Source organism: Heptranchias perlo, chromosome 16 (genome assembly GCF_035084215.1).
Source record: "Heptranchias perlo isolate sHepPer1 chromosome 16, sHepPer1.hap1, whole genome shotgun sequence".
Lineage (NCBI taxonomy): Eukaryota > Metazoa > Chordata > Chondrichthyes > Hexanchiformes > Hexanchidae > Heptranchias > Heptranchias perlo.
The window spans coordinates 34748772-34776771 of NC_090340.1; the positions used below are offsets into that span (position 1 = coordinate 34748772).

A 28000-nucleotide genomic window follows, 5' to 3' on the forward strand; every position below is an offset into this window, starting at 1 on the left:
AAATACAACACATCAAAAAACATAAAACCACATATTTTCCACCATTTTTAGCAATAAACATTGTAGATGTCAAGTCATTTAAGAACAAGTGGCTGCATGAACATCTTATCAAGTGTCTTGTAACAGTCATTCATCACTGGATGATGACAGATTGTCAGCGCTGGTACTTTCAGGTTGATGCACAACAACAATCTTGTATGTTTGCAGTATCAGGATAAATATTAATATTCTTATCTAGTCACTTTCGCTGGTAGAATGAAAAAAAATCTGTCATTTTCAGTGTATTGAAAATGAAGCTTTCAACAATCATGAACCTTGATTAAGAAATTAACCATATAAATGAACATCAGCTGGTAAACAGTATAAATTTATAACCTTGTGATTAAGACAGATTTTGAAGGGAACTAGTGCACTGGGATTCAACTTTAAATGATCTATCTTCAAACTAATTCAAATTTGTTCAAAAGTATCTCACAAAGAAGTACATAGAACACTTGAATTCCATCATTCTCTGCTCGACACAAATGATGTTAAGTTCTTTCTATCATCACATACTAGGTTTTAAATAATTTTGTTGCAGGTGAAATTATTGTTTTCATTAATTTTAGTGAAAAAGGTATGAGTAAAATTGCTAAAACTAGTGAAGACAGAAATTTCACCCACCTTTATTACCCCACAGGGACTGGTTGCCACCATGTGACTTCCTTTAGCCAAATCAGCAACAATCAGGGTCACAGATTTATGCGTGACCATTGTCAGTGCCATTCATGACTGTCCATTAGGAGGTGTGCCAGCAATTAGATATATAAGCTTTACTCATTGATGAGTTATCGCACTGAAGCGTGGCACTCTTTTTAATAGCACAGCAAGAACTGACAAAACAAACAATTTTGTATGACATATAGGATAGATGCAAATAAGGAAGCCATTTAGCTCATCCTAACTCTTTACCCATAAAGATAGTGTATCACAACGTCCAATTATTTCTTAAATGATCCAAGGTCTATTGTCTCCACTGTCCTACTTGGACGTCGATGCCATGTGTTCATCGCTTTCTATGAAGAACTTCCTACCATCTTTGATTGCTGTTCCACAGTGTCCGGGCATGTTGAGTCTAACAGCATGCCTAGATCTCTTTCAATTTCATCCTTAGCTATTTCAAACCCTTTAAGTATATTTGTTGTCCATTTTTTCTTCCAATGTGCAAAACTTTACACTTAACTGTACTGAACTTCATCTGCCACTGGTCTTCTGACATACATTTTGTCTAATTTGTTTTGTAGTTATTCAGCTGCCTCTTCAAATTCAACTGCCCTCTCCCTACCCCCAAAATCAGTTTGATGACATTTCCACTGTTGATCAGTTTGTATTAAGCTTCCGAATGAAGGTGATTGATAGAAATTAGAGGCCGTAAATGTTCCACCACCAACTCCCCACTACACAGTATATCACCCCCCCACCACACTTCAACCTCATCATAAAGCTTTCCACAGTCAATTTGGGATATGACTACCTCAAAAAAATCAGAGGATGATGCAGGCAGGATCTTCCCATTCTGAAGCAGGTTGACAACTATTTACTAGATTATAATAATAGAGGCAATCCTCAAGTTTACTCCTCATGATCAATTCCACTATTTTGCTTGGTATTGATGTAAGATTAATGACTATGTAGTTGCCTCAGTTTGTTTTGTCACACCTACTTTGTTGAGAAGAAAAATCTCTGCTGCATGTATAAAGCAGCTCCATATAGGTCTATTGATATTCACAACACTGCTCTGCAATGCCTGAGCTATTATTTTGAAAACAGTGCTTAAGAGAAGTAGAAGAGGAAAAAAGGCCAGCTGGACTGCAATGATCCTTTCTATTAATATTTTTATGATAACTAATTTTGTCATAAATTTCTGACAGCAAAAACTGGGTGTCCCCTCTGGAACCTATTCATATGAAACTCTCCTTTCTCTGATAGCTGTAAGGGCATCATGAAAACGTTTGGGTCTTCTTGACCCAAGTCCAGTTGGTCTGGATGATGGCACAAAAACGTCTCACATTGTAGCACAAACTGGCAACCTGACAGCTTGTGCTACATTGGGAGGGGTTTTGTGCCATTATCCAGACCAACTGGATTTGGGTATGGTAAATGTGGGAAGTAGAAAAAATTCTTCTGAGGTTCTTTATGAAGTTAAGACACTTTGCTGGGTTGAGGACAGAGAGCTTTACTTTCCATCCGGCTGTATATTACCTGATATAGGATTTTGGGATGCTAACTCCAAGTAACATAAGAATTATATTTCACTCATCCCTTTTATCTACTGCAACAATGAACCATGTAACCATTCCTTTTTTAAAAAGCATTAAGGGTCAGGCACCTTTTATTTGAGGGACATTTTCAAAATAAAAAGAATTGGTGCAGGAGAAACGGGTTGCAGCTAAACCAAATAGGGACAAAGAGAATTATGAGTAACATTGAGGCAGAAATTAAGAATCATTTAAACTAGACAGGTGGGGTGAGCAGAGAGGGAATAGGATCCCAGATGAGACTCAGCGTAGGGTAGAAGGTAGTCAGCAGGTGGGTATGGATGCAGTAACATACACGAGCCAAAGAACAAGAAATGGCCAATACTGGGGACCATGAAAGGATTCAAATCTATATTAAGATGTATATATAAATATGTAAATACTAGAAGCATTAGAAATAAGATGATGGATCTGGAGGCTGTTGTGGTAGCATCGATCTATGATGCAATGAGAAACTTAGCCAACCCCAGAGAATGTGTAATAAATGTAATATTCAGGAGTATAAAGTATTTAGAAAAGATAAAGTGGACAGAAAAGGAGGTCATGTAGCCATCTCAGAGGTAAAAGTTGTTGTTCCAGTGGGATGTAGAAAAATACATAAAGAACTATTCTGGAGAGATATCTCTAGCATGAAATAATTCAAGCTAACACTAGGGTATGCTAGAGACCATAAGGTTATCATAAGAGCAGGAAAGTTATTTTAATGGCCGACTTCAATCAACCTAATATAAATTGGGAAAACCCAAATTGTCTGGAGCCAGAGTTGGTAAGTTTAATGCATTCATGGCTCAGTACGTTAGAGAAGCCACAAGAGGCAGTGCTCATCTTATGGGCAACAGTAACTGCAGGATGATTAAATTTAACGCGATTCGGGATTCAGAAATAAAAACAATCAGAAGCCAGTTATATAACTTCAAAAAAGTTAATTTCAAAGAAATAAGATGACAATTTAAACAAATTGATTGAGGGAGATTGATCAATATTTAAGTAGAGGGCAAGTGAAAAATCTTTAAAAACATCAGCAATTTCCAAGGGGGTTCTTCTGATCTCCCACCGTAACTTAGGCAGAAACCCCAGAGAAACAGCATAAACAGCTTAACTTTTCAGGCCTTTTCTGCTTTACCGCCTGGTACTGCGCGTGTGGCGTGTGGTCCGTCCAGTTGTCCCTTGAAATTGCATCAGGATCCTATGTACGTCACAGGACCACGATTTGCAAGTTGTAATGAGTCAGGTGGACACTTGTCTGTCCAGCAGAAGGCCCCAGAAAATATGGCAGCAGGTGGGATTTGTGCAGGAACGGGGCAGTAAGTGCAACATAGCTATTTTAGGGCCGCTACCGCCCTGTAACCATTGGACGCACCAAATTAATATAATGGCCTTAATATGAAAGCATTCAATACGGTACCATTTGGAGAGTAATTTGTGAGACAGAAAGGCACAGAATGAGGGAGACTTTTTGAAGTGATTAACTAAATAATTGAGTCAGAGGATGCACAAAGTAGTTGTTAAGAGAGTATCAACATGCAGAGAGGTAACTTTTGGATACTTCAGGGATCATTTTTGGAGCCACGACTGTCAGTGTACATTAATGATTTGGAGGAAGGAACTGTAACAAATCTATGCGAGTTTGCTGATGGTACCAAATTGGCAAGGATCACAACAGGGAATAACCAGACCAGTTGCAGAGGGGTCTGGACATGTTGCAGATTGGGTCTAAAAGTGGGACTGTGGCTTAATGTGGAGAAATGCAAATTTATGAAGCTGGAGACGGAAAAAAAGTAATTGAGGCACAAAAAAAATGGAACAGTCTACAGGAAACAACACAGCAGAGGGATCTGGGGGTATTAGTAGAAAACACTCGAACAATCAGCACAATGTACAGTGGTGGCGAAAAAGGCAAACTGGGATGAATAGCTTCAGGGATAAAGCACAAATCCCAGGAAGTGATAATTAGTGTGTAAAAGCATTGGCACCCCTCCCACTTCGAGCATTATATCCAGTTCTGGCTACCTTACCATACAGGGGACATCCAGATCTTGGACGGTGCACAAAGAAGGGTAACTAAGTCGATAAATGGGATTGACCACCTGCACTATGAGCATATGGGTACTAGGGATGTTAATATTAGGGAAAAATGTCAGTTTAGAGATGATCTTATTGAGGAGACTTGATAGATGCTGAGAGGATGTTACCCCTCATGGGCAAATCTAAAAATAGTCTCAGAATAAGGGGTCACCCGTTTAAGACGGAAATGAGGAGGTATTTCTTCTCCCAGAGGATCATGAATCTTTGGAATTCTTTATCCCAAAAAGACGGGGAAGCTGAGTCATCGAATACATTAAAGGCTGAGTTAGACAAATTTTTGATCAGCAAGGGAGTCAAAGGATATGGGGAAAAGGCGGGAAAGTGGAGTTGAGGTAAAAATCAGATCAGCCATGATCTCATTAAATGGTGGAGCAGGCTCGAAGGGCCAAATGGCCTACTCCTGCTCCTATCTCTTATGGTCTTACATAGGTAATTGGATCCAGAGAGACAATCAATCACTAGGGCAAAGGGACACCAATTCAAGCTTAGATGATAAAACAGTTAAGACATAACTTTTTCACTGAGAGGGTGGTGAATATGTGGAATAGCCTACATGGAGACAGTGTAAGTGGAGGTAATAAATTGTAAGTGGGTGATTTATAGATTTTTGCAGACAGGACTATTGAAGGGTATGAGAAATAAAGTGCAATTGGAAGTTTGTGACATTTAGGACTGGTCTGATAAATGCAAATGTTCTTTTCTGGTCCTATACTGTTCAATATTCCTGAAGACATTGGAGCATATCAATGGGTAGGCTGTGTGGTTAAGAACATCCAGTGATTCATCATGGGTAACCATGCTTTCCTGGAGTTTGCTCGATTGTCTTGGGGAGTCAAAGAAGAACAGCCCAGAATTTTTCCTGGAATTGGCTGCATGATTTTCTTTTTTTTGCCACCCCCAGAAGTTACCATTGCTAGAGATTAGGAAGGGTGATACATGAGGTTGTACCATCTAATGGACAGGGTGTGTATCGATGAGCCTGGTGGCGTCTTCCTGCCCTTCTTTTCATATATTCAGTATTCAGATGATGAACATAAACCATGTAATCTGAACCCTGACATTAGATTACTACCCCGTAATACTTTGACAGCTGTTCAAAAAAGGAACAACCATTGCCAAGCAACTGTGTGGCCAGTTCAGACCAGCAATGGCAGAGACCTGAGAACAAGCTGCCATCTGCCTGCTTGGTTACAGGATATGCATGACACAGGGAAACACAAAAGAAATCTTGAAAATCAAACCAGTAAATATTAAATTTTCTCTCCATTCCCCTCTCTGCATACTTTTTACATTCGTGAAAGTAGCATTTATGAATCACCTCTACTGTTGGAGTTTAAATATGTTGAAGAGACTTCCCTGTCTGACTACTTAAAACAACCAAATAATACAGGTGTGCAAGTTTGTTTTCAAATATAAGTTTACGAAATTCACTTTTAAGCATGCCATTTTTATTTAACAATTATAACTCATAACATTGGCACACATACAATTTCCAAACATTTATTAAGATTTAACATTTTAACTTTATATAAAGTGACACTCTCATTGAACAGTATTACTTAAGTGTAACTGAATGTTTCATTGTTAAATATAACCTGTTTCATACAAGCATCCATCACCCAGTTTAAATGACCTTCTTTATGTGTTTCTAGATAACACGTTAAGTGAATTTAATACAAACAGTTTATCAATCTTCTCGTGCAATTGCTGGAAAACAGCTACTATCTGGCAAACTGACATATTATTTGTGACTTCAGTTATAGTGACTAGGATCGCGGTAATAACATGCATTAGCACACATCATAAAATCTCATGAACGTGCACACTCTTCAAGCTCATCATCTTTTAGCAGATCACACAGGGGTCATCATGGCTTGATTTAACTTCACCATCAAGTAATGTGTTCATCACGGCCTTCATCAAGTAGCTGGCTGTCCCTCTCAAACCCGTTGGAGGTGTATTGTAGAAGTCAGTTATATGCTGTAAATAGATGCAATGTAAATGAAGCAACAAGAATTCCCAATCCTGTTTCCATTTTTTACCTACTAGATTTAGTTATCCTTCCTAGGGTTAGGTTGTATGCTGAGAGTTAACAGTAACAGACACCAATTACATGTCATAGTGGTAGGGTGATGAAAATCAATTCTATTCAGCTGCTCAAAGCAGAGGTTAATGCCAGAAAATGAATATTTTACACTTAATTAAATTTCTGATGTGCTTTCATACTGCCTGAAAATTTTGACTTGAGTGCTGGTGAGGAATGGCCATAAATGGAGCTGGGAGCTAAAGCGGAAAATTGCCAAAACAACAGATTTTTTTTTTAATTGCTAGAAAATGACAAGACCATTCAGAAATCTTAACCCATAAGTGACAGAAACTCAAATAAAAATGACCAAAGTTCAATAATTAAAACTACACCAACTAGTTAAAACTCAGGAACCAGAAAAACAAATCTATATGTTATCACCAAAGAACATTGGGACCAACGACATAGGTAGGAAGGGAGATGAGGTCCTGCATCAAGAATTTAGGGAGCTAGGTAGCAGATTAAAGAGCAGGACCTCAAAGGTTGTAATCTCTGGATTACTCCCAGTGCCACGGGCTAGTGAGTATAGAAATAGGAGGATAGAACAGATGAATGCGTGGCTAAAGAGTTGGTGCAGGAGGGAGGGTTTCAGTTTCCTGGATCACTGGGCCTGCTTCTGGGGAAGGTGGGACTTGTACAAGTCGGACGGGTTGCATCTGAACCAGAGCGGGACAAATATCCTTGCGGGGAGGTTTGCTAGCACTGTTGGGGGGGGTTTAAACTAACTTGGCAGAGGGATGGGATACAGAGTGGAGCTACAATAGGGGGTGATGTGCAGCCAAATATAGAGAAAAAAACAAGTCAGCTTGGAAGACAGGACAAATATGTGAGGGCAAGGCTGGATGGCATCTATTTTAATGCAAGGAGTCTTGCGAATAAGGTGGATGAACTGAAGGTGTTGATAAACACATGGGAGTATGACATTGTTGCTGTCACAGAGACATGGTTGAGGGAGGGGCAAGACTGGCAGCTCAATATTCCGGGGTACAGAATCTTCAGGCGAGACAGAGGGGGAGGTATAAGAGGAGGGGGGGTCGCAATATTAATTAAAGAATCAATTACTGCCATAAGGAGGGATGATATATTAGCAGGTTCCTCTAATGAGGCCATATGGGTGGAGCTTAAAAACAAAAAGGGGGCAAGCACTTTGATGGGAGTGTACTATAGGCCCCCAAACAGTCAGGGGGAGATCGAGGAACAGATATGTAGGCAAATCTCAGAAAATTGTGCAAATAATAGGATAATAATCGTGGGGGATTTCAACTTCCCCAATATTAACTGGGATACTCAGAGTGTAAAAGGCTTAGAGGGTACAAAATTCTTAACGTGCATCCAGGAGAGCTTTTTGAGCCAGCATGTAGAAAGTCCTACAAGAGAGGGGGCGGTACTGGACCTAATTCTAGGGAATGTGGCCGGCCAAGTGGAAGAAGTGCTAGTAGGTGAGCACTTTGGTGACAGTGACCATAATTTGGTGAGATTTAAGGTGGTCATGGAAAAGGACAGGGAGGGGCCGGAAATAAAGGTTCTAAATTGGGGGAAGGCCGATTTTAATAGGATAAGGCAGGATCTGGCCAAAATGGACTGGGATCAGCTGCTTGTAGGAAAATCCGCATCGGAGCAATGGGAGTCTTTCAGAAGGGAGATTGAGACCATACAATGGCAACATGTTCCCGTAAAGGTCAAGGGTGGTTCCAAGAACTCCAGGGAACCTTGGATGTCAGGGGATATACGAGAATGGATTAGGAAAAAAAGGAGGGCTTTTGGCAGATACAAAAGGCTAAAGACGGAGGAAGCCCTAGAAGAGTACAAAAAGTGCAGGGGGATACTTAAAAAAGAAATTAGGAGATCAAGGAGGGGCCATGAAATGACACTGGCGAGCAAAATAAAGGAAAATCCTAAGATGTTTTATAAGTATATTAAGGGCAAGAGGATGACTAGGGAAAAAATAGGGCCCATTAGGGACAAAAATGGCAATCTGTGTGTGGAGCCGGCAGATGTAGGAGGGGTTCTAAATGAATTTTTTGCATCTGTTTTCACTATGGAGAAGGACGATGTAGACATAGAAATACGGCAGGGGGACTGTGATATACTCGAACATATTAACATCGAGCGGGAGGAGGTATTGGCGGTTTTAGCAGGCCTAAAAATGGATAAATCCCCAGGCCCGGACGAAATGTATCCCAGGCTACTGTGTGAGGCAAAGGAGGAGATTGCGGGGGCTCTGACACATATATTCAGAACCTCTCTGGCCACAGGGGATGTGCCAGAGGACTGGAGAACCGCTAATGTAATACCATTATTCAAGAAGGGGAGTAGGGAAAAACCGGGGAACTACAGGCCAGTGAGCCTAACATCAGTGGTAGGAAAATTATTGGAAAAAATTCTGAAGGACAAAATTAGTCTCCACTTGGAGAAGCAAGGATTAATCAGGGATAGTCAACATGGCTTTGTCAAGGGAAGATCATGTCTGACTAATTTGATTGAATTTTTTGAGGGGGTGACTAGGCGTGTGGATGAGGGTAACGCAGTGGATGTGGTATACATGGATTTCAGTAAGGCCTTCGATAAAGTCCCCCACAGGAGACTGGTCAAGAAGGTACGAGCCCATGGAATCCAGGGTGCCTTGGCACTTTGGATACAAAACTGGCTTAGTGGCAGAAGGCAGAGGGTGATGGTCGAAGGTTGTTTTTGTGACTGGAAGCCTGTGGCCAGTGGGGTACCACAGGGATCGGTGCTGGGTCCCTTGCTGTTTGTGGTCTACATTAATGACTTGGATATGAATGTAAAAGGTATGATCAGTAAGTTCGCTGATGATACAAAAATTGGTAGGGTGGTAAATAGCGAGGAGGATAGCCTCAGTCTGCAGGACGATATAGATGGGTTGGTCAGATGGGCGGAACAGTGGCAAATGGAATTTAACCCGGAAAAGTGCGAGGTGATGCACTTTGGAGGGACTAACAAGGCAAGGGAATACACAATGAATGGGAGGACCCTAGGCAAGACAGAGGGTCAGAGGGATCTTGGTGTGCAAGTTCACAGATCCCTGAAGGCGGCGGAACAGGTAGATAAGGTGGTAAAGAAGGCATATGGGATACTTGCCTTTATTAGCCGAGGCATAGAATATAAGAGCAAGGAGGTTATGATGGAGCTGTATAAAACACTGGTTAGGCCACAGCTGGAGTACTGTGTGCAGTTCTGGTCGCCACACTACAGGAAGGATGTGATCGCTTTGGAGAGGGTGCAGAGGAGATTCACCAGGATGTTACCAGGGCTGGAGCGCTTCAGCTATGAAGAGCGACTGGGAAGATTGGGTTTGTTTTCCTTGGAGCAGAGGAGGCTGAGGGGGGACATGATTGAGGTGTACAAAATTATGAGGGGCACAGATAGGATGGATACTGAGGAGCTTTTTCCCTTCGTTGAGGGTACTATAACAAGGGGACATAGATTCAAGGTAAAAGGCGGGAGGTTTAGAGGGGATTTGAGAAAGAACTTTTTCACCCAGAGGGTGGTTGGAGTCTGGAACTCACTGCCTGAAAGGGTTGTGGAGGCAGGAACCCTCACAACATTCAAGAAGCATTTGGATGAGCACTTGAAATGCCATAGCATACAAGGCTACGGACCAAATGCTGGAATATGGGATTAGAGTAGACAGGGCTGATGGCCGGCGCGGACACGATGGGCCGAAGGGCCTCTATCCGTGCTGTATAACTCTATGACTCTATAACCCCACGTTCTAAATACTACCATGCTAAATAGCAGTCCCATTGAATCAACCTCAGCACAAGCCTACCAAGAAAGAAATCAAAAACTCAACCCAATGTGACCTTTGACATGCTCTGTTTCTAACTAAAACCTGTACCGCACTCTCCCAAACATCTTTTCTCCCCATGTCTCCATCCCACTCACTCCCACCCCCTCTTTTTCATTTTCTCTCACTCATAGCCACTGACAGCAAATCCCAGCTCCACAAAACCCAATCAACAAGCCCAATTTCAGGCAAAAGCATCCTTCCTCTTACTTGTGACAGAGACTGACATTGTGCAAAAGGCCTGCATTTATGACATTGGTGATTTTCCTTCCCATGTGGTCCTTTGCAGATTCTGGGCCTGTCCTGTGTTCAACAGCTAAGTGTGTGTAGCAGACTCTGCCATCGAGCATCAGAATACATTTGGTCAGTCGGAATACAAAACCACGTTGTTTAGCCTAGTCAGACAGGAAGGAACGCTGTCCATTCCAATGTCATGCTGCATCTTTTGCATCACAACTGAATGCATGAGTAAATACAAAGAGCTAAATGTGGTTCACAAAATGCCAGTTGGCCATCCCTGCTGTGCATCACTAACAGATAAGAACATAAGAAATAGGAGCAGGAGTAGGCCATTCGGCCCCTCGAGCCTGCTCTGCCATTCAATAAGATTGTGGCTGATCTTCAACCTCAATTTCACTTTCCTGCCTGATCCCCGTATCCCTTGATTCCCCTAGAGTCCAAAAATCTATCTGTCTCAGCCTTGAATATACTTAACGGCTCAGCATCCACAGTTCTCTGGGTAGAGAATTCCAAAGATTCACAACCCTCCGAGTGAAGAAATTCCTCCTCATCTCAGTCTTGATTGGCTGACCCCTTATCCTGCAACTATGCCCTCTTGTTCTAGACTCTCCAGCCAGGGGAAACAACCTCAGAATTTTATATATTTCAATGAGATCACCTCTCATTCTTCTAAATTCCAGAGAGTATAGGCCCAGTCTACTCAATCTCTCCTCAAAGGACAACCCTCTCATCCCAGGAATTAATCTAGTGAGACTCTGTTGCACCGCCTCTAAGGCGAGTATATCCTTCCTTAGATAAGGAGACCAAAACTGTACGCAGTACACTAGGTGAGGTCTCACCAAAGCCCTATACAACTGTAGGAAGACTTCCTTACTTTTGTACTCCAACCCCCTTGCAATAAAGAGCAACATGCCATTTGCTTTCTGAATTGCCTGCTGTACCTGCATGCTAACTTTTTGTGTTTCTTGTGCCAGGACACCCAAGTCTCTCTGAACACCAACATTAAATAGTTTCTCACCATTTAAAAAATATTCTGTTTTTCTATTCTTCTTACCAAAGTGAATAACCTCATGGCCTCCATTTTAGCACCCGCTATCGGGTGCGTTCCTGGCGGGGGGGGGGCTCCGAAAATCAGGTAATCCCGGAGCGGGTCCGGAGCCGGGCTCCAACCCGCCCACTTCCGGGTTCCCCACAGATGCGCTGACGTGCGCGCGCAGCCCCCGCATGTGGGACTCCCGCAGGCAATTAAAGCCAGCGGGGTGCCACTTGAAACTATTTACCTAGGTATTTCAGGTCATTAGCAGACCTGATTAAGGGAATATGTCAGGAGGGGTGGGATTTTAGAAACAACTGGGACTGTTTCCCATACTGTGGGAAGCACTCCCAGTTGAAATGGACGTGTTGCAGCTATCAGCCTGTGGCAGCTGCAAAGGTCCATTTGACAGGTCGGGGGGGGGGGCGGGGTGGGGGAGACCATCACTCATTGCAGGAGGCCACTCTGTCACTTTGGACATAGTTTGGCCTCCACCACCCTCCTCCTAACAATCAAATTCATCAACTTGCACACTTACCCAGACACATGTACCTACCCTCAGATGTACATTTTCCGGATGGGGGCCACCGTAGCTGCAGTTATGACCTCCTTGGAGGGCGAACAGCATCATCAGCCTCGCCGTCCACCTCTGACACATGGAGCTCCACAATACAGTGCTGTGACACATCCACCTGCACAGCTGGAGGGAGGGCAACCGCAGAGAGAGATGCGTCGCAGAGGGCACTACCCTCGCCACAAGGTCCACAGACCGAGGCTCAGCTTCCTGGACCTCTCTGAGCAGCAGTGCACACGGAGGCTCAGAGTCACTCGACATGTAGTCGTGGACATCTGCAGCCTCCTTGATGCCGAGCTGCTCCCGGCTGGCCTGAGCACCATCTTCTGACCTGTCGCTGTCAAAGTCACCACTGCCCTCAACAACTTCTCCTCCGCATCCTTCCAGGGTGCCACAGGAGACATCGCCGACGTCTCTCAGTCGTCTGCACAAAAGAGCCCTGCAATTACACCGACACCCACTCTGCAGTGACACAATGGGTGGCATCAATTGTGGGTCTTCATTGTGATCCTCAGGAACGGGCATTATTGCACAAACCAGACAAGATTCACAAAGACGTGGCAGTAGTGGTGCCAATATAATATGTGATGTGAGTTGGTCAGAAATTAAATAGAAGTAAAAACCATGATAAACCCTCAAACACCCTTGTGCATCCCCTTCATGCTCACAACACGTTTGCCTTACGCTTCCAACTGCACATATGTGATGCATGCCCTGTGGCTGCAGCACAAGTAGTGGCAGGTTGAGTGAGAGGGTGAGTATGAGATAGAGCCATGAGATTGTATGAGGATTGGGTTGAGTGGTAGTGGCGGGATGAGTACTGGCGAGGTGAGTAAGTGCAGGTAAGATGAGGATGAGCTTTGAGTGGGTATGAGGGGTGATGTGACAGAGTAGTGTTGGCAGTGCAGAAGGAGATGTGGGGTGGGGGCGGTGATGTGGCAGACGGAGTGTAGGGGAATGAGTAAGTGTACTCACTTTGGCTGACATATTTAGGTCATTGCAGCGCCTCCTGCACTGTATGCAGTTGGGCGATATGTTGGTGGTGCAGGTGACCTCCTCTGCCACCTCGAGCAAGGCCTTCCTGGTGGCAGAGGCAGGCCGCTTCCTCCCGCCCGCTGGGAGGAAGATCTCTGTCCTCCCCCTCCTCCTCACCCCATGTATTGATACCAGGAGTGAGGCATCATTAAACTGGGAGCAGCCTTCCCCCAGGGCTGCTCCATGCTGTAATTTTTCCTATTTCTTGCAGCATCTGTCAGTGGAGGACTGCCCCTTTAAATAGAGCTCCTCCAGCTGACAGAGCTTACTGCGCATGCGCAGTCCGCCCGACGCGCAGATCAGCAGTGGGGAACCCGGAAGAACAGGTAAGTGGTTCCAATTAGGCTGCGATCGCGCGGGGGGCAGACTGATTTTGCCGGGCGCATTACCCACGTGCCCAATAGCCCCCCCGCCACGAACCCCCAGCCCTGGTAACATCGAGCCCCATATTTCCCCACATTATACTCCATCTGCCATCTTCTTACCGATTCACTTAACCTGTCTATATCCTTTTGCAGACTCTTTGTGTCCTCTCTGCATACTTTCCCACCTAGCTTTGTATCATCAGCAAACTTGGATATATTACACTCAGTCCCTTCATCCAAGTCATTAATATAGACTGTAGATAGCTGAGGCCCAAGCACCGATCCTTGTGGTACTCTACTAGTTGTAGCCTGCCAACCTGAAAATGACCTGTTTATCCCTACTCACTGTTTTCTGTCCACTAACCAATCCTCTATCCATGCTAATACATTACCCCCAACCTCATGAGCCCTTATCTTGCGTAACAACCTTTTATGTGGCACCTTATTGAATGCCTTTTGAAAATCCAAATAAACTACATCCACTGGTTCCCCTTTATCTACCCTACTAGTTACATCCTCAAAAAACTAATAAGTTTGTCAAACATGATTTCCCTTTCTTAAAACGACGTTGACTCTGCCTAATCATATTATGATTTTCTAAGTGCCCTGTTACCACTTCCTTAATAATGGATTCCAGCATTTTCCCCGACGACTGATGTCAGGCTAACTGGCCTGTAGTTCCCCGTTTTTTCTCTCCCTCCTTTCTTCAAAGCAGGGTTACATTTCCTACCTTCCAATCCGCTGGGACCGTTCTAGAATCTAGGGAATTTTGGAAGATTATAACCAATGCATCCACTATCTCTGCAGCCACCTCTTTTAGAACCCTTGGATGTAGGCCATCAGGTCCAGAGGATTTATGAGCTTTTAGTCTCATTAGTTTCTCAAGTACTTTCTCTACTGATAATAATTACTTTAAGATCCTCACTCTCATTACCCCCTTGGTTCCCCACTATTTCTGGTATGCTTTTTGTGTCTTCTACTGTAAAGACAGATATAAAATATTTGTTTAATGCATCTGCCATTTCCTGATTCCCCATTATAATTTCTCCTGTCTCAGCCTCTAGGGGACCAACGTTTACTTTTGCCACTCTCTTCCTTTTCACGTACTTGTAGAAGCATCTCAAGGTGGCAATATTAGCAATGCTGTCCAAGGAATGTGTGTCACTAAAGGTGTAGGCAGCAAATTTAAAATTATACACTCTTTTCAACTGCTGTCCTCCATGCAAGAGCACTAGCACCCATAATTTAATTGGGGTTGGAGGGGAGGGAGGAAGAAATCTATGGGTATTCCCCATTTCACTCATGAAAAAGTTAGAATTTTATATTAAAAATGGTAAATTAGGGCTGAAATTCCATTCCCGTATGCCAGTGGTGCAGGCGGCAATAGATTTGTGCCCATTTTGCCGTAGGCCTGTGTTTTCCATGGGGCTCGTGCTGGGGGTACAAAAGGCTTGTGCTGCTTCACAGTGCAAGCCTCGTCAGGACATTTAGGAGGTGGCACCTTTGTTCCCAGGAATTCCAATGCGTTGTGCCATTGGTGTGACATCACTACAGTGTGTTAACACATGGTGGCACAACCATCAGAAACAGTGGAAGGTGCACACATTAACCGTTGGTTTCGAACTGGCATGGTTTGTTTTTCTTTCCATTTTGGCATTCATTTTTTTCCTTGCTACAGCATGTTAAATTTGTCTCCTCTGTTTCATTTGGAGTGGAACAATAATTTGGTGTTTATTTATCATAACAAAGGGCCCGATATTAGGAGGGCAGCGGGTTCGCAGCGCGTGGGTAACACACCCAGTGAAATCGGGGTGCTCCGCATGCAATCGCAGGATAATTGCAGCCACTTACCTGTGCTTCCGGGTTTCGCGCTGGAAAGCTGCGCAGCGGGCGGACTGCGCATGCGCAACAGAGGCTGTCAGCTGGAGGAGCCCTATTTAAAGGGGCAGTCCTCCACTGACTGATGTTGCAGAAAATAGGAAAAATTACAGCATGGAGCAGCCCAGGGGGAAGGCTGCTCCCAGGTTTAATGATTCCTCACTCCAGGTATTATTGGATGGGGTGAGGAGGAGGGGGAGGACAGAGATCTTCTCCCCGGCGGACAAGAGGAAATGGCCTGCCTTTGTCACCACGAAGGCCTGGCTCGAGGTGGCAGAGGAGGTCACCAGCACCACCAACATACCAAGCACCTGCATACAGTGCAGGAGGCGCTTCAATCACCTAAGTAGGTCAGCCGAAGTGAGTACACTTACTCATTCCCCTACACTCCTTCTGCCACATCACCGCCCCCACCCCACATTTCCTTCTGCACTGCCAACACTACTCTATCACATCACTCCTCATACCCACTCAAAGCTCATCCTCATCTTACCTGCACTTACTCACCTCGCCAGTACTCATCCCGCCACTACCATTCAACCCAATCCTCATACAATCTCATGGCTCTATCTCATACTCACCCTCTCATGCATCTCTTTCACAGTCAGCCTCACTCAACCTGCCACTACTTGTGCTGCAGCCACAGGGCATGCATCACATATGTGCAGTAGGAAGTGTAAGGCAAACGTGTCGTGAGCATGAAGGGGATGCACAAGGGTGTTTGAGGGTTTGTCATGGTTCTTACTTATATTTAATTTCTGATCAACTCACATAACATATTATATTGTCACCACTACTGCCACGTCTTTGCAAATCTTGTCTGGTTTGTGCAATAATGCCCTTTCCTGAGGATCACCATGAAGACCCACAATTGATGCCACCCATTATGTCACTGCAGAGTGGGTGTAGGTGTAATTGCAGGGCTCTTTTGTGCAGACGACTGAGAGACGTCGGCGATGTCCCCGGTGGCACCCTGGAAGGATGCGGAGGAGAGGTTTTTGAGGGCAGTGGTGACTTTGACAGCGACAGGTAAGAAGATGGTGCTCGGGCCAGCCGGGAGCAGCTTGGCCTGAAGGAGGCTGCAGATGTCCACGACTGCATGTCGAGTGACTCTGAGCCTCCGTGTGCACTGCTGCTCAGAGAGGTCCAGGAAGCTGAGCCTCTATCTGTAGACCCTGTGGCGAGGGTAGTGCCCTCTGCGATGCATCTCTCTCTGCCATTTCCCTCCCTCCTGCTGTGCAGGTGGATGTGTTACAGCACTGTGTTGTGGGGCTCCACGTGTCAGAGGTGGACGGCGAGGCTGGTGATGCTGTACGTCCTCCGAGGAGGTCATGACTGCAGCTACGGCGGCCCTCGTCCGGAAGATGTACATTTGAGGGGGTCCGCAAGGTAGGTACATGTGTCTGGACACCGGGGTAAGTGTGCAAGTTGGTGAATTGTATTGTTAGGAGGAGGGTGGTGGAGCCCAAACTTTGTCCAAAGTGACAGAGTGGCCTCCTGCAATGAGTGAGGGTCTCCCCCCAACCTGTCAAATGGACCTTTGCAGCTGCCACAGGCTGATGGCTGCAACACGTCCATTTGAACTGGGAGTGTTTCCCCCAGTACGGGAAACAGTCCCAGTTGTTTGCAAAATCCCACCCCTCCTAAAATATCATGTTAATCAGGTCTGTAAACGACCTGAAGTACCTAAATAATTACCTTTAAGTGGCATCCCGCCGGCTTTAATTGACGGCGGGAGTCCCACATGCGGGGGCTGCGCGCGCATGTCAGCGCGTCACTGGGGAACCCGGAAGTGGGCGGGTTGGAGCCGGGCTCCAGACCCGCCCCGGGAATCCCTGATTTTCACAGCCCCCCCGCCACGAACGCACCCGCTCTGGGGTGCGAAAATCGAGCCCAAAGCGTCAGCCCACTACATCAAGTGTAAGTTCCATAAGGCGAGCTAAATTTTTTCCAGTGTTACTAAAACATACTGTAATTTAGTTTTATAATGTCTATAATTATAAAGCTGCATTTTACTTACCTTAACATCAACTCCCTCTAGCCTACGTTTGTCTCTCTTAAATTCATCAAAGGCGTCTTTCACCAGTTTGTCCAAATTCACTTCAGCTTGAAATTCCAGCTCAGGGTTGCGTTCCAACACCACGGAAACTACCATAATCAGCTGCAGCAAGAAATACAAAAATTTAGTTTGCAATATGTCATGCTAAATTGTTCACAAAGAATTCATATATCTAAGGTATTTCTCCAAGATTTACTCCAACTTGTGATTTCTAAACATGTGTAGCTGCGCCATAGTGTATTGCATGACAACACTTTGGCAGTGGGGAATGAATACTGGCACCAATGTCCTCGATACTCCAGCATTGGTTGTCTAGGTTGATTGGCAGGAATTTCACTTGTATATTTATACCGCACATTCCCCCTTGCCTCAGCGTACACTATGTATGGTTGTGAAAATGTTGAAAATTTTGGATGGGCTTAAAATAAGATCTTGATTAGCACCTCAACAATGATCTGTCGATATTCAGGCTGTATAATGTCCTGCAGTGTGTCTTCTACGAGGAGAGAAAAGTTCATCTCATACATGGTCATATCTGACAAAGTTGGTTGCTGCAGAAGCAAACACATTAAGGTTAGAGCAGAACTTTTGCTGGTAAAAAGCAATATCATTTCCCATTTACTTACAAAGATCAATCTTCGTTTACTGCTTAAACAGTTACCAAGAGGGCTTTCGTAACTTTACTAAAACTCTCAGATTGTTATTTGCCAGTCACATTGGTTAGCTGTTCCAATACAACTATTTTAGCTGCTCAACTAGAAATCTGATCAATATTACTAAGTTTTAATTCAAATCTTTCATACAGCAATATTTTGAGATTGCACTAACATTACTAAAACATTTAATTATGCAACACTTTACTTGGTAAAGATGAATATAAATACAGGCCGCAAAATCAGAGTCATTCATGGACATAAGTTCAGTTCAGAGAAACATTTTAAAGATCAGCTTATAAATAATTTCCAATAGTTCTGAAACACAGGCTGGAATTTCCCCTCTTTTCTTGGTTAAAAGAATGGAATTCCAATTCCATCCTCAACCTCTAAGCTTTCAAATGAAGAAAATCCATTCAGAAGCTATCAATTAGTTATCGATCACAGAGCGAAATTCACAATGATCTTTTAAATATATTTATTTTACCCAACTGTTAGGATAATGGTCTTAAATATCTGTGGAGTTTTTTTTAAAAAACCTAATAAGGCAGATTTTCCTCTGGAGTTACACTAGCTCCTCATGGTAAATTTAGCAGCTGGGGAGTAAATCAGGTAGGTAGCTATTCTGCTGGTTTCCCCCATCTGTGCTACTTCTGGGATTTTTCACCAGAAGCAATGAGACATAGAATATATCCATCCTAATATGGGCAGATGTATTCTAATGAAATGCAAATGATAGGATTAAGTTACACAACACGTTTCCTGTCATTTGTCCCATAGCAACACTCGGTGCTAGGGATGCAGGAACATTAGGAGTGGATAGGCCCTTTTAGAATTTAAAGGTCACCTTTGCAATTGATCACAGGGTAATTGATTGTATAAACTAAGGCGGTATTTTGCAAACATTTTGGATAAAATCTGGAGGCTGACACCAACGTCATGCTGAGGCAGGGGTAAGAGGCCTTCTAGAGTCATTTTTGTCTCACACCTCCCTGTTCGGAACGCATGATGGAAGAAGGAATCCTCTGCAAATAGGTTAAGTAGCTTAATCCTGGAAAATTGGCCACGGCCAGAAGTGCAGCAATGGGGCAGGCGTAAAGCCCCCCTTTTCTGACTGCCAGAATGAAAAATTCCAGCCTATTTATTTTGAACTTGGTTTGTGAACATGGATGCAGAGGTTCGCTGAAGGTTTGACTATTAAATGAAAATGTTGCAAGTCACTCTCATATTATGCAATTACTTGTGGCAGATGTTTTCCAGTCACTAGGATGCCATCTGGTGTCCTCTCCAGAATCTGCCACACTCTGTCATAGAAACCCTTTGGAGTACGGTTCAAGGAGCCATCAAGATGACGCCTGTTTTTCCATGACCTGAAGGAAAAAAAATTGTCTACTTATTCTGTATTTTTTTATATATATCTAGAGTTACTGTTTAACTCAGGGATTTGAATTTCATTTTTTATTACATTTCTAATTTAGGATGTATCATCAACACTACAATTAAAACTAAAACTGTAGATATGAATGCAATGCACAGAATTATTACAACATAGAAAAAAGTGTCAACTTTAACATGTAGCAAAATAATCTCAGTAGAATTTGATCAACACCGTTACAAATAAAAGAACACTGTTCACTTGGAATTCTCTCTAAATGTAATTGCTGCCTTTCCAAATAATTTCAACTTTACCAAGGTAGCTGCTCAGTGTATTTTGAATTATTCTAGGAACCTGAAAAGAACATGGGGGTGTTTAGATACTGACTGTTCACCTTTTCCAGATGGTTTTGAACCTAGCCCAGCCTGATGCAATGAAGCTTTCCTCTATCTTCTTGAAATGAGTTTGGGCAGTCAATCTTCGTGCAGGCGCATACTAATTGGTAATTTTACTTACAGAGATCACAGGGTGGCTGGAAAAATAAAACACTGATGCTCTTCTGGAGATATGGTGAAGATACATTGTTTGGGCAGAGTAGAGGGAACTTTACTAACTCTGCTATACCTGAACTGGGAATGCTTGATATTAACATGAGATGCACAAAATGGAAAGTGTTCTATTCCCCAGCATGCATTGAACACAAAATCGTTATAAAATTTTTAAAAAAAAGAAAACAATGAGGTTGAATGGAAAGACATAATATAGTTTTAAACAGCAAGATGTTTAATGATATGTATAATTAACCTAATGAGTTTACATTAATACATTTTCCTTGTCCTAAATGTAGCTGTTGAATGAGGAATTTTCTGGCAAAATCATAGAAGCCAGTTAAGTCATCTTCCAGAGGAAGAAAAGCAGGACAGCAAATACCCTAACAGACAACAGAACATTCAATACCCAATCATTCCAGCACTGAACAGATAAATAAAAATAGCATTGATCAGCAGCAGCTCTCCTGTGGGTAATTTCCAATCTTATTTGAATTTCTTATCTGCGTTGAAAAATCCTTAAGTGGGGAAAACATTAAATTGAGCAGTGCAGAGTATGTGGGTCTGGCTGATTGTTGTGAAACAGTTTATTAGCAATTCCATTTCTATAGGAAACAAATCATGTACATCAGGGTCTTGCACATCATTTATGATCATTTATGCAGTGGATGAGCTGCTGAAGTACCAACTAATTGCACAGCAATAAGGTTTACAATTTCAGTAGAGACCTCTTTAGCTTCAGTAAAACTTTTGGTAAAAAAACATTTGCCACCCTTTTCAGCTATAAGGAGAGTTTAGGTAGGAGCTTTGGGAAGACAAATTAATTTGTCTAATTTTCTACATTTAATTTGGCCATCTGCATCATTTAAAATCTATTCTGGTCTCACATCATAGCAGCCTACATGCTGTCATTTTTAAAGTGTTAAATTTAGAGGCTGAAGATTTGTATTCTGTGGCTTCCAAAAAGGAACTGGATAAATATTTGAAGGGAAAAAAATTTGCAGGGCCATGGGGAAAGAGCAGGGAATGGGACTAACTGGATTGTCTTACAGAGCAATTGATAAAGTAGCTTCAAAATTTATTTGATAAGCATTTTTATTTAAATTGTGTCCTTGAAGGAAGGACCCAATAATTATAACTATAATAGTATACAATTTTTTCCCCCATTAAATCAAAACTTTATTTTACATAGTAAAGAAAGAACTTGTACTTAATATAGCGCCGTTCATGACCTCAGGACATCCCAAAACACTTTACAGCCAATAAAGTATTTTTTTTGAAGTGTAGTCACTGTTATAATGTAGGGAAACACGGCAGTCAATTTGCGCACAGCAAGGTCCTATAAACAGCAACGAGATAAATGATCAGATAATCTGTTTTAGTGATGTTGGTTGAGGGATAAATATTGGCCAGGACACCGGGAGAATTAGATTTACTAGAATGATTCCAGGGATGAGGGACTTTGGTTACGTGGATAGACTGGAGAAGCTGGGATTGTTCTTGGAACAGAGATGGTTGCGAGGGGATTTGAAAGAGGTATTCAAAATCATGAAGGGTCTAGACAGAGTAGATAGAGAGAAACTGTTCCCATTGGCGGAAGAGTCAAGGACCAGAGGTTTAAGGTGGTTGGCAAAAGAACCAAAGGTGAAATGAGGAAAAATTTTTTTTACACAGCGACTGGAATGCACTGCCCGAGGGGGTGGTGGAGGCAGATTCAATCATGGTTTTCAAGAGGGAACTGGATAAGTACATGAAAGGAAAAAATTTGCAGGGCTATGGGAAAAGGGCGGGGGAGTGGGACTAGCATTGCTCTTGCATAGAGCCGGCATGGACTCGATGGGCCGAATGGCCTCCTTCCTTGCTGTAACCTTTCTATGATTCTATGAATCTATTCTCGGAGAACCCCCCTGTTCCTCTTCGAAATAGTGCCTTGGGATCTTTTATGTCCACCTGAGAGGGCAGTCGGGCCTCGGTTTAATGTCTCATCCGAAAGATGGCACCTCCGACAGTATTCAGGTTGCAACATGACTTAATTGGTTCAGAGTACCTTTCATGTTGGTCAGGCTGCAGAATGTCCAGCAGAAGCTGTTTAACATCACTTGGTGACATCTGGTACAGGTAATCGGTGGGTAGATCCTCGCCTCGAATCGTTAGTTCATGTTTCATAGCATGGATGATCCATCTGAATTAGATGCGAGAGCATATTCTCGTAACAATATAGATAAAAGAACATGGCAGAGAATTGATGAACAGTACTTAACCATCAAAATGAAGCAGATTTTCAGACTGCATGGAGCACTAGCCTATGATACTATCATACATCAATTCAATGTACCTTTACTGGCAGTTTCTATTAAAATCTGACTGCATTGGACTATTTTGCCTAACAAATTTTGATGTCAACACTAGAAGCTAAAGTGGGAATGAAAAATAAATGTCAGGAAGGATGTCATCTGGCCATTCTTGCAGATTTTTCTGCAGCTGCCTCCTATCTTAAACCATCATATACCACCCTGACATCATTTATAATCATTACAGCATTACTTCTGGCTATATGCTGCCTGAATTAATTTTCAATATTAGCTTACTTATCTCTACATCAGTGGTACAGCCCCCTGGGATTCATATCATACTGAATAGGCTCAACCAAGATAAGGCCATCTCTGATCACTTCCTTGTATTCCTCTTCACTCATATCCCCTTCCCCCTTCCAACCCCACTTCCTTTTGCACACCTGGAGAAAACTCTCCCCCAAGTCACTTACAACAACACTTCAAAATTCTCAACTATCGTGATACTTTTGCAGTTACTGATCTGCTCAATTATACCCTCACCTCTACCTTTGATGCCCTTGTCCCCAGAAAAACCCTTACTCTCTCCCACCTTGGTAGTTCTCCCTGGTATGGCTCCCAATGCTGCTTCCTTAAGACCAAGGGACGCAGATTTGAACGGTTACATTGAGTTACATTGAAACTACAGCATAGAAACAGGCCACTTGGCCAACGTTTATGCTCCACATGAGCCTCCTCCCTCCCTATTTCAAGTAACCCTATCAGGATATCCTTCTATTCCTTTCTTCCTCATGTGCTTATCTAGCTTCCCCTTAAATGCATCTATGCTATTTGCCTCAACTGGTGGACAACTGGTTTAGCTACACATCGCCAGATCTGGCTAGACCACATCAAGCACTATCGGGTCCTGTTCTACTCTGATAAAACTGCTCACTACTCCAGGATCATCCTGGAATGCTAAGATAATCTCCGGCTTCTTTTCTCCACTACCAACTGTCTCCTTAAATTCCTCTTCCCTGCCCCCTCCACTCTCACCCCCAACAACAAGTGCGAGGAGCTCATGGATTTCTTTGTCACTAAGATTGAGACCATCCGTTCCGCTGACTCTGCCACTTCCCTCCCTTCCCCATGCCCACCAAGCCAAACTTCCCCCAAGGATCCCCCCTGAACTTGCATCTTTCTCTAGTTTGTTTCCCATCTCCCCTCATGCCCTCTCTGAGCTCATTGAGTCCAAAAGACCCATCTCCTGCTCTCTTGACCTTATTCCCACTAAACAGGTTATCACCCAACTTCCCTTCCTGGCACTCATGCTAGCTGATATTGTAAATGGTTTCCTCTCCTCTGGTACTGACCCCCTCCCTTTCAAATCTGCTGTCATCGCCACACTCCTCAAAAAACCCACCCTGGATCCCTCTGTCCTTGCACACTATTGCTCCATCGCCAATCTCCCTTTCCTCTTCAAAGTCCTTGAACGTGTTGTTGCTTCCCAAATCTGTGCCCATCTTTCCTGCAACTCCATGTTTGAACCTCTCCAATCAGGTTTCCGTCCCTGCCACAGCACTGAGATGGCCCTAATCAAAGTCACAAATGACATCCTATTTGACTGTAACCATGGGGCACTATCCCTCCTCATCCTCTTGACCTGTGTGCAACCTTTGACATGGTTGACCAAACCATCCTCCTCCAATGCCTCTCCTCCATTGTCCAGCTGAGTGGGACTGCCCTCGCCTGCTTTCATTCTTATCTATCCAGCCATAGGTAGAGAATCTCTTGCAATGGCTTCTCCTTCCACTCCTGCATCGTTACCTCTGGAGTCCCTTAAGGATCTATACTTGGCCCTCTCCTATTTCTCAACTACATGTTGCCCCTCAGTGGTATCATCGGAAAACACAACATCAGGTTCCAAATGTACACTAACGACACCCAGCTCTAACTCACCACCACCTCTCTCGACTCCTCCATTGCCTGTGTTGTCAGGCTGCTTGGATGAGCAGAAATTTCCACCAATTAAACATTGGTAAGACCAAAGCCATTGTCTTTGGCCCTGCCACAAGCTCCATTCCCTAGCCACTGATTCCATCCCCCTTCCTGGACACTGTCACAGGCTGAACCAGACTGCTTGCAACCTTGGGGTTCTATTTGACCCTGAGCTTCCGACCCCATATCCTCTCCATCACTAAGACTGCCAACCTCCACCTCCGTAATAACACCTGTCCCTGCCCCGCCTCAGTCCATCAGCTTCTGAAACCCTCGACCATGCTTTTGTTACCTCCAGATTAGACTATTCCAATGGTCTCCTGGCTGGCCTCCCATCTTCCACCCTCTATGAACTCGAGCTCATCCAAAACTCTGCTGCCCGTATCCTAACCTGCACCAAGTTCTATTCACCCTTCACCCCTGTACTCATGGTCCACCAATGCCTTGAATTTAAAATTCTCATGCTTGTGTTCCAATTGCTCCACAGCCTCGTTCCTCCCTATCTCTGTAACCTCCGCCAGCCTTACAACCATCCGAGAACTCTGCGTTCCTCCAAAATTCAAAGTCCATCACCATAATGAAATGTAGACATTATTTTCACCCAACTGACTCTGTAATTAACAAATAAAATATACTAAATATACTGCAAAATAATTTGAGTGCTCTGATCAGCAAATAGATTGATGCTCAACTTCAAAAGCTAAAGTTGAGTTCACTTAACAGGAAAAAATACCATGTCAAGCTTTGTCTGGTTACTCATTTTCCTCAGTTTGTGATCCCTGATTCATTGTCTAATTTGCTAAATTGATGCTACTTGTCTGATCAAGTATGTATGACATCTCTCAATTAGGTCTGAGTGAATGCTGTATTTAAATAAGCTTCTAAAATGCTAAAAAGGAAAGGATTTGGTGTGATTATTGACCATATGCAGACAACATGAAGCTATTTTTAATCCAAGGAAAGACAGTACAGGATCCAATTCTAGGAAATAAAGGGTGAAGAAGGAATGAACTTGCATTTATAAATTTGGAGCCTAAAGGAAGTCGAGGACCAGAGAGAGTTAGGAGTTCAGATACAATAATCTTTAAAAGTACATGGACAAGTTGATAAAGCAGTAAAGGAATTATATGGGATCTTAGTAATTATAAATAGGGGCATTGAGTACAAAAGCAACGTAATAAACCTTTACAAATCATTCGTTAGGCTGGAGTTAGAATACTTTGTTCAGTTTTGATCGCCCTACTTTAAGGAAATTCTGAGGGACAGGATAAACTGTCACTTAGAAAGGCATGGACTAATCAAGGACAGTCAGCACAGATTTGTTAAGGGGAGGTCGTGTCTGACTAACTTGATTGAATTTTTCGAGATGACATGGAGGATCGATAAGAGTTGCGCAATTGATGTAGTCTACATGGATTTTAGCAAGGCTTTTGCCAAGATTCCCACATGGTACATTGGTCAAAAAAGTAAAGGCCCATGGGATCCAAGGGAATGTGGTAAATTGGATCCAAAATTGGCTCAGTGGCAGCTCAGGGCTTGGTACTAGGTCCTTTGCTTTTTGTGGTATACATTACCAGGGGGCATGATTAAGAAATTTGCGGATGACACAAAGGTGGGCCGTGTGGTTGATAATGAGGAGGAAAGCTGTAGCCTGCAGGAAGATATCAATGGACTGGTCAGATAGGCAGAAAAGTGGCAAATGGAGTTCAATCCAGAGAAGTGTGAGGTAATGCATTTGGGGAGAGCAAACAAGGCAAGGGAATACACAATAAATGGGAGGATACTGAGAGATGTAGAGGAAGTGAGGGACCTTGGAGTACATGTCCACAGATCCCTGAAGGTAGAAGGATAGGTAGATAAGGTGGTTAAGAAGGCATACGGAATTGCTTTCCTTTATTACCCGAGGCATAGAACATAAAAGCAGGGATGTTATGCTGGAACTGTATAAAACACTAGTTAGGCCACAGCTTGAGTACCGCGCACAGTTCTGGTCACCACATTACAGGAAGGATGTAATTACACTAGAGAGGGTGCAGAGGAGATTTACGAGGATGTTGCTAGGACTGGATAATTTTAGCTATGATGACAGATTGGATAGGCTGGGGTTGTTTTCCTTGGAACAGAGGAGGCTGAGTGGTGATTCGATTGAGGTGTACAAAATTATGAGGGGCCTAGAAAGAGTGGATAGGAAGGACCTATTTCCCTTAGCGGAGGGGTCAATAACCAGGGGGCATAGATTTAAAGTGATTGGTAGAAGGATTTGAGTGGAAATGAGGAAAAAATTTTTCACCTAGAGGGTGGTGGGTGTCTGGAACTCAATGGGTGGCAGAAACAAAAACCCTCAACTCATTAAAAAAAATACCTGGATATGGACCTGACGAGCCGTGACCTGCAGGGCTACGGACCAAATGCGGGAAAGTGGGATTAGGCTGGATGGCTTGTTTCTCAGCCGGCGCGGACACGATGGGCCGAATGGCCTCCTTCTGTGCCGTAAATTTTCTGATTCTATGAAATTGTCAAGGCCATGTAGCGAGTGCAGAAGAGATTCACTGAGATGGTATCAGCAATGAGAGGCTTATGAAGAGAGGCTAAAGAAGCTGGGGCTCTTTTCATTAGAACAGAGAAAGTAAAGAGTCGATCAATGGAGATGTTCAAAATTCTGAAGGGTTTTGATAAGATTAGTAGGGAAAAACTATTTCTACTGCTCGGTGCATCTGTAAGTAGTGGGCATAAATCTAAGATTATCTCCAAAAGAATGAAGGGTGAGGTTAGGATTTTTTTTTAAAACAGAGGTTTGTTGGAGCATTCCATAACCTATCGGAAACAGTGGTCAAAGCAATACCCATAACAGCTTTTAAAAGAGAAATGGATAAATATTTGAATAAACTTAAAACTCAAACCAAGCACATATCATTTGTAACAATGATTAAAGTTTCCCCCCACCCTCAATCTCAAAGTCTAATATTTTTTGGAGGACTTTGATCTCCCAGAAAGTGAGGATCACCAACCTTATCAATTGGTCCATAATGATACTTAAGAATTCATGAATACATTAGCAGAGGTGAACTAACTTCTTACACCACACTTCAAAAAGAATATAATCTATATAATGTAGCCAGGACTGTCCACATGAATCATTGAAAGTCTAATTTTAAAATTAAATTAGCTTCACTCACAACTGTCATCTCTACTCATTGGAGTTCAGAAGAATGAGAGGCGATCTTATTGAAACATATAAGATTGTGAAGGGGCTTGATCGGGTGGATGCGGTAAGGATGTTCCCAAGGATGGGTGAAACTAGAACGAGGGGGCATAATCTTAGAATAAGGGGCTGCTCTTTCAAAACTGAGATGAGGAGAAACTTCTTCACTCAGAGGGTAGTAGGTCTGTGGAATTTGCTGGCCCAGGATGCTGTGGAAGCTACATCATTAAATAAATTTAAAACAGAAATAGATAGTTTCCTAAAAGTAAAGGGGATTAGGGGTTACGGGGAGCGGGCAGGAAATTGGACATGAATTTAGATTTGAGGTTAGGATCAGATCAGCCATGATCTTATTGAATGGCGGAGCAGGCTCGAGGGGCCGATTGGCCTAATCCTGCTCCTATTTCTTATGTTCTTATGTTCTTATGTCATGCGTGCTAATGTCATAAACAAAGAACCAATATCCCAACAGCGATTTGCTTCAAAACCAAATA

The 28000-nt window shown here is 43.2% G+C and overlaps 1 protein-coding gene across 3 annotated transcripts in view; it reads right to left on the reverse strand.

Annotated features, from left to right (window-relative positions):
* Window positions 1–5808: 5808 nt before the first annotated feature.
* phkb (phosphorylase kinase, beta) overlaps window positions 5809–28000 on the reverse strand; it is a 258511-nt gene continuing 236319 nt past the window's right edge. For all 3 annotated transcript variants that reach the window (XM_067997927.1, XM_067997926.1, XM_067997928.1), the window contains 5 exons: window positions 22084–22218; window positions 19354–19483; window positions 17904–18011; window positions 17422–17562; window positions 5809–6362 (listed from right to left, as the gene is read on the reverse strand). In XM_067997927.1, the coding sequence (XP_067854028.1) occupies window positions 6228–6362; window positions 17422–17562; window positions 17904–18011; window positions 19354–19483; window positions 22084–22218 (649 nt within the window). In that variant the 3' untranslated portion in view covers window positions 5809–6227. The remainder of the gene's footprint in view (window positions 6363–17421; window positions 17563–17903; window positions 18012–19353; window positions 19484–22083; window positions 22219–28000) is intronic.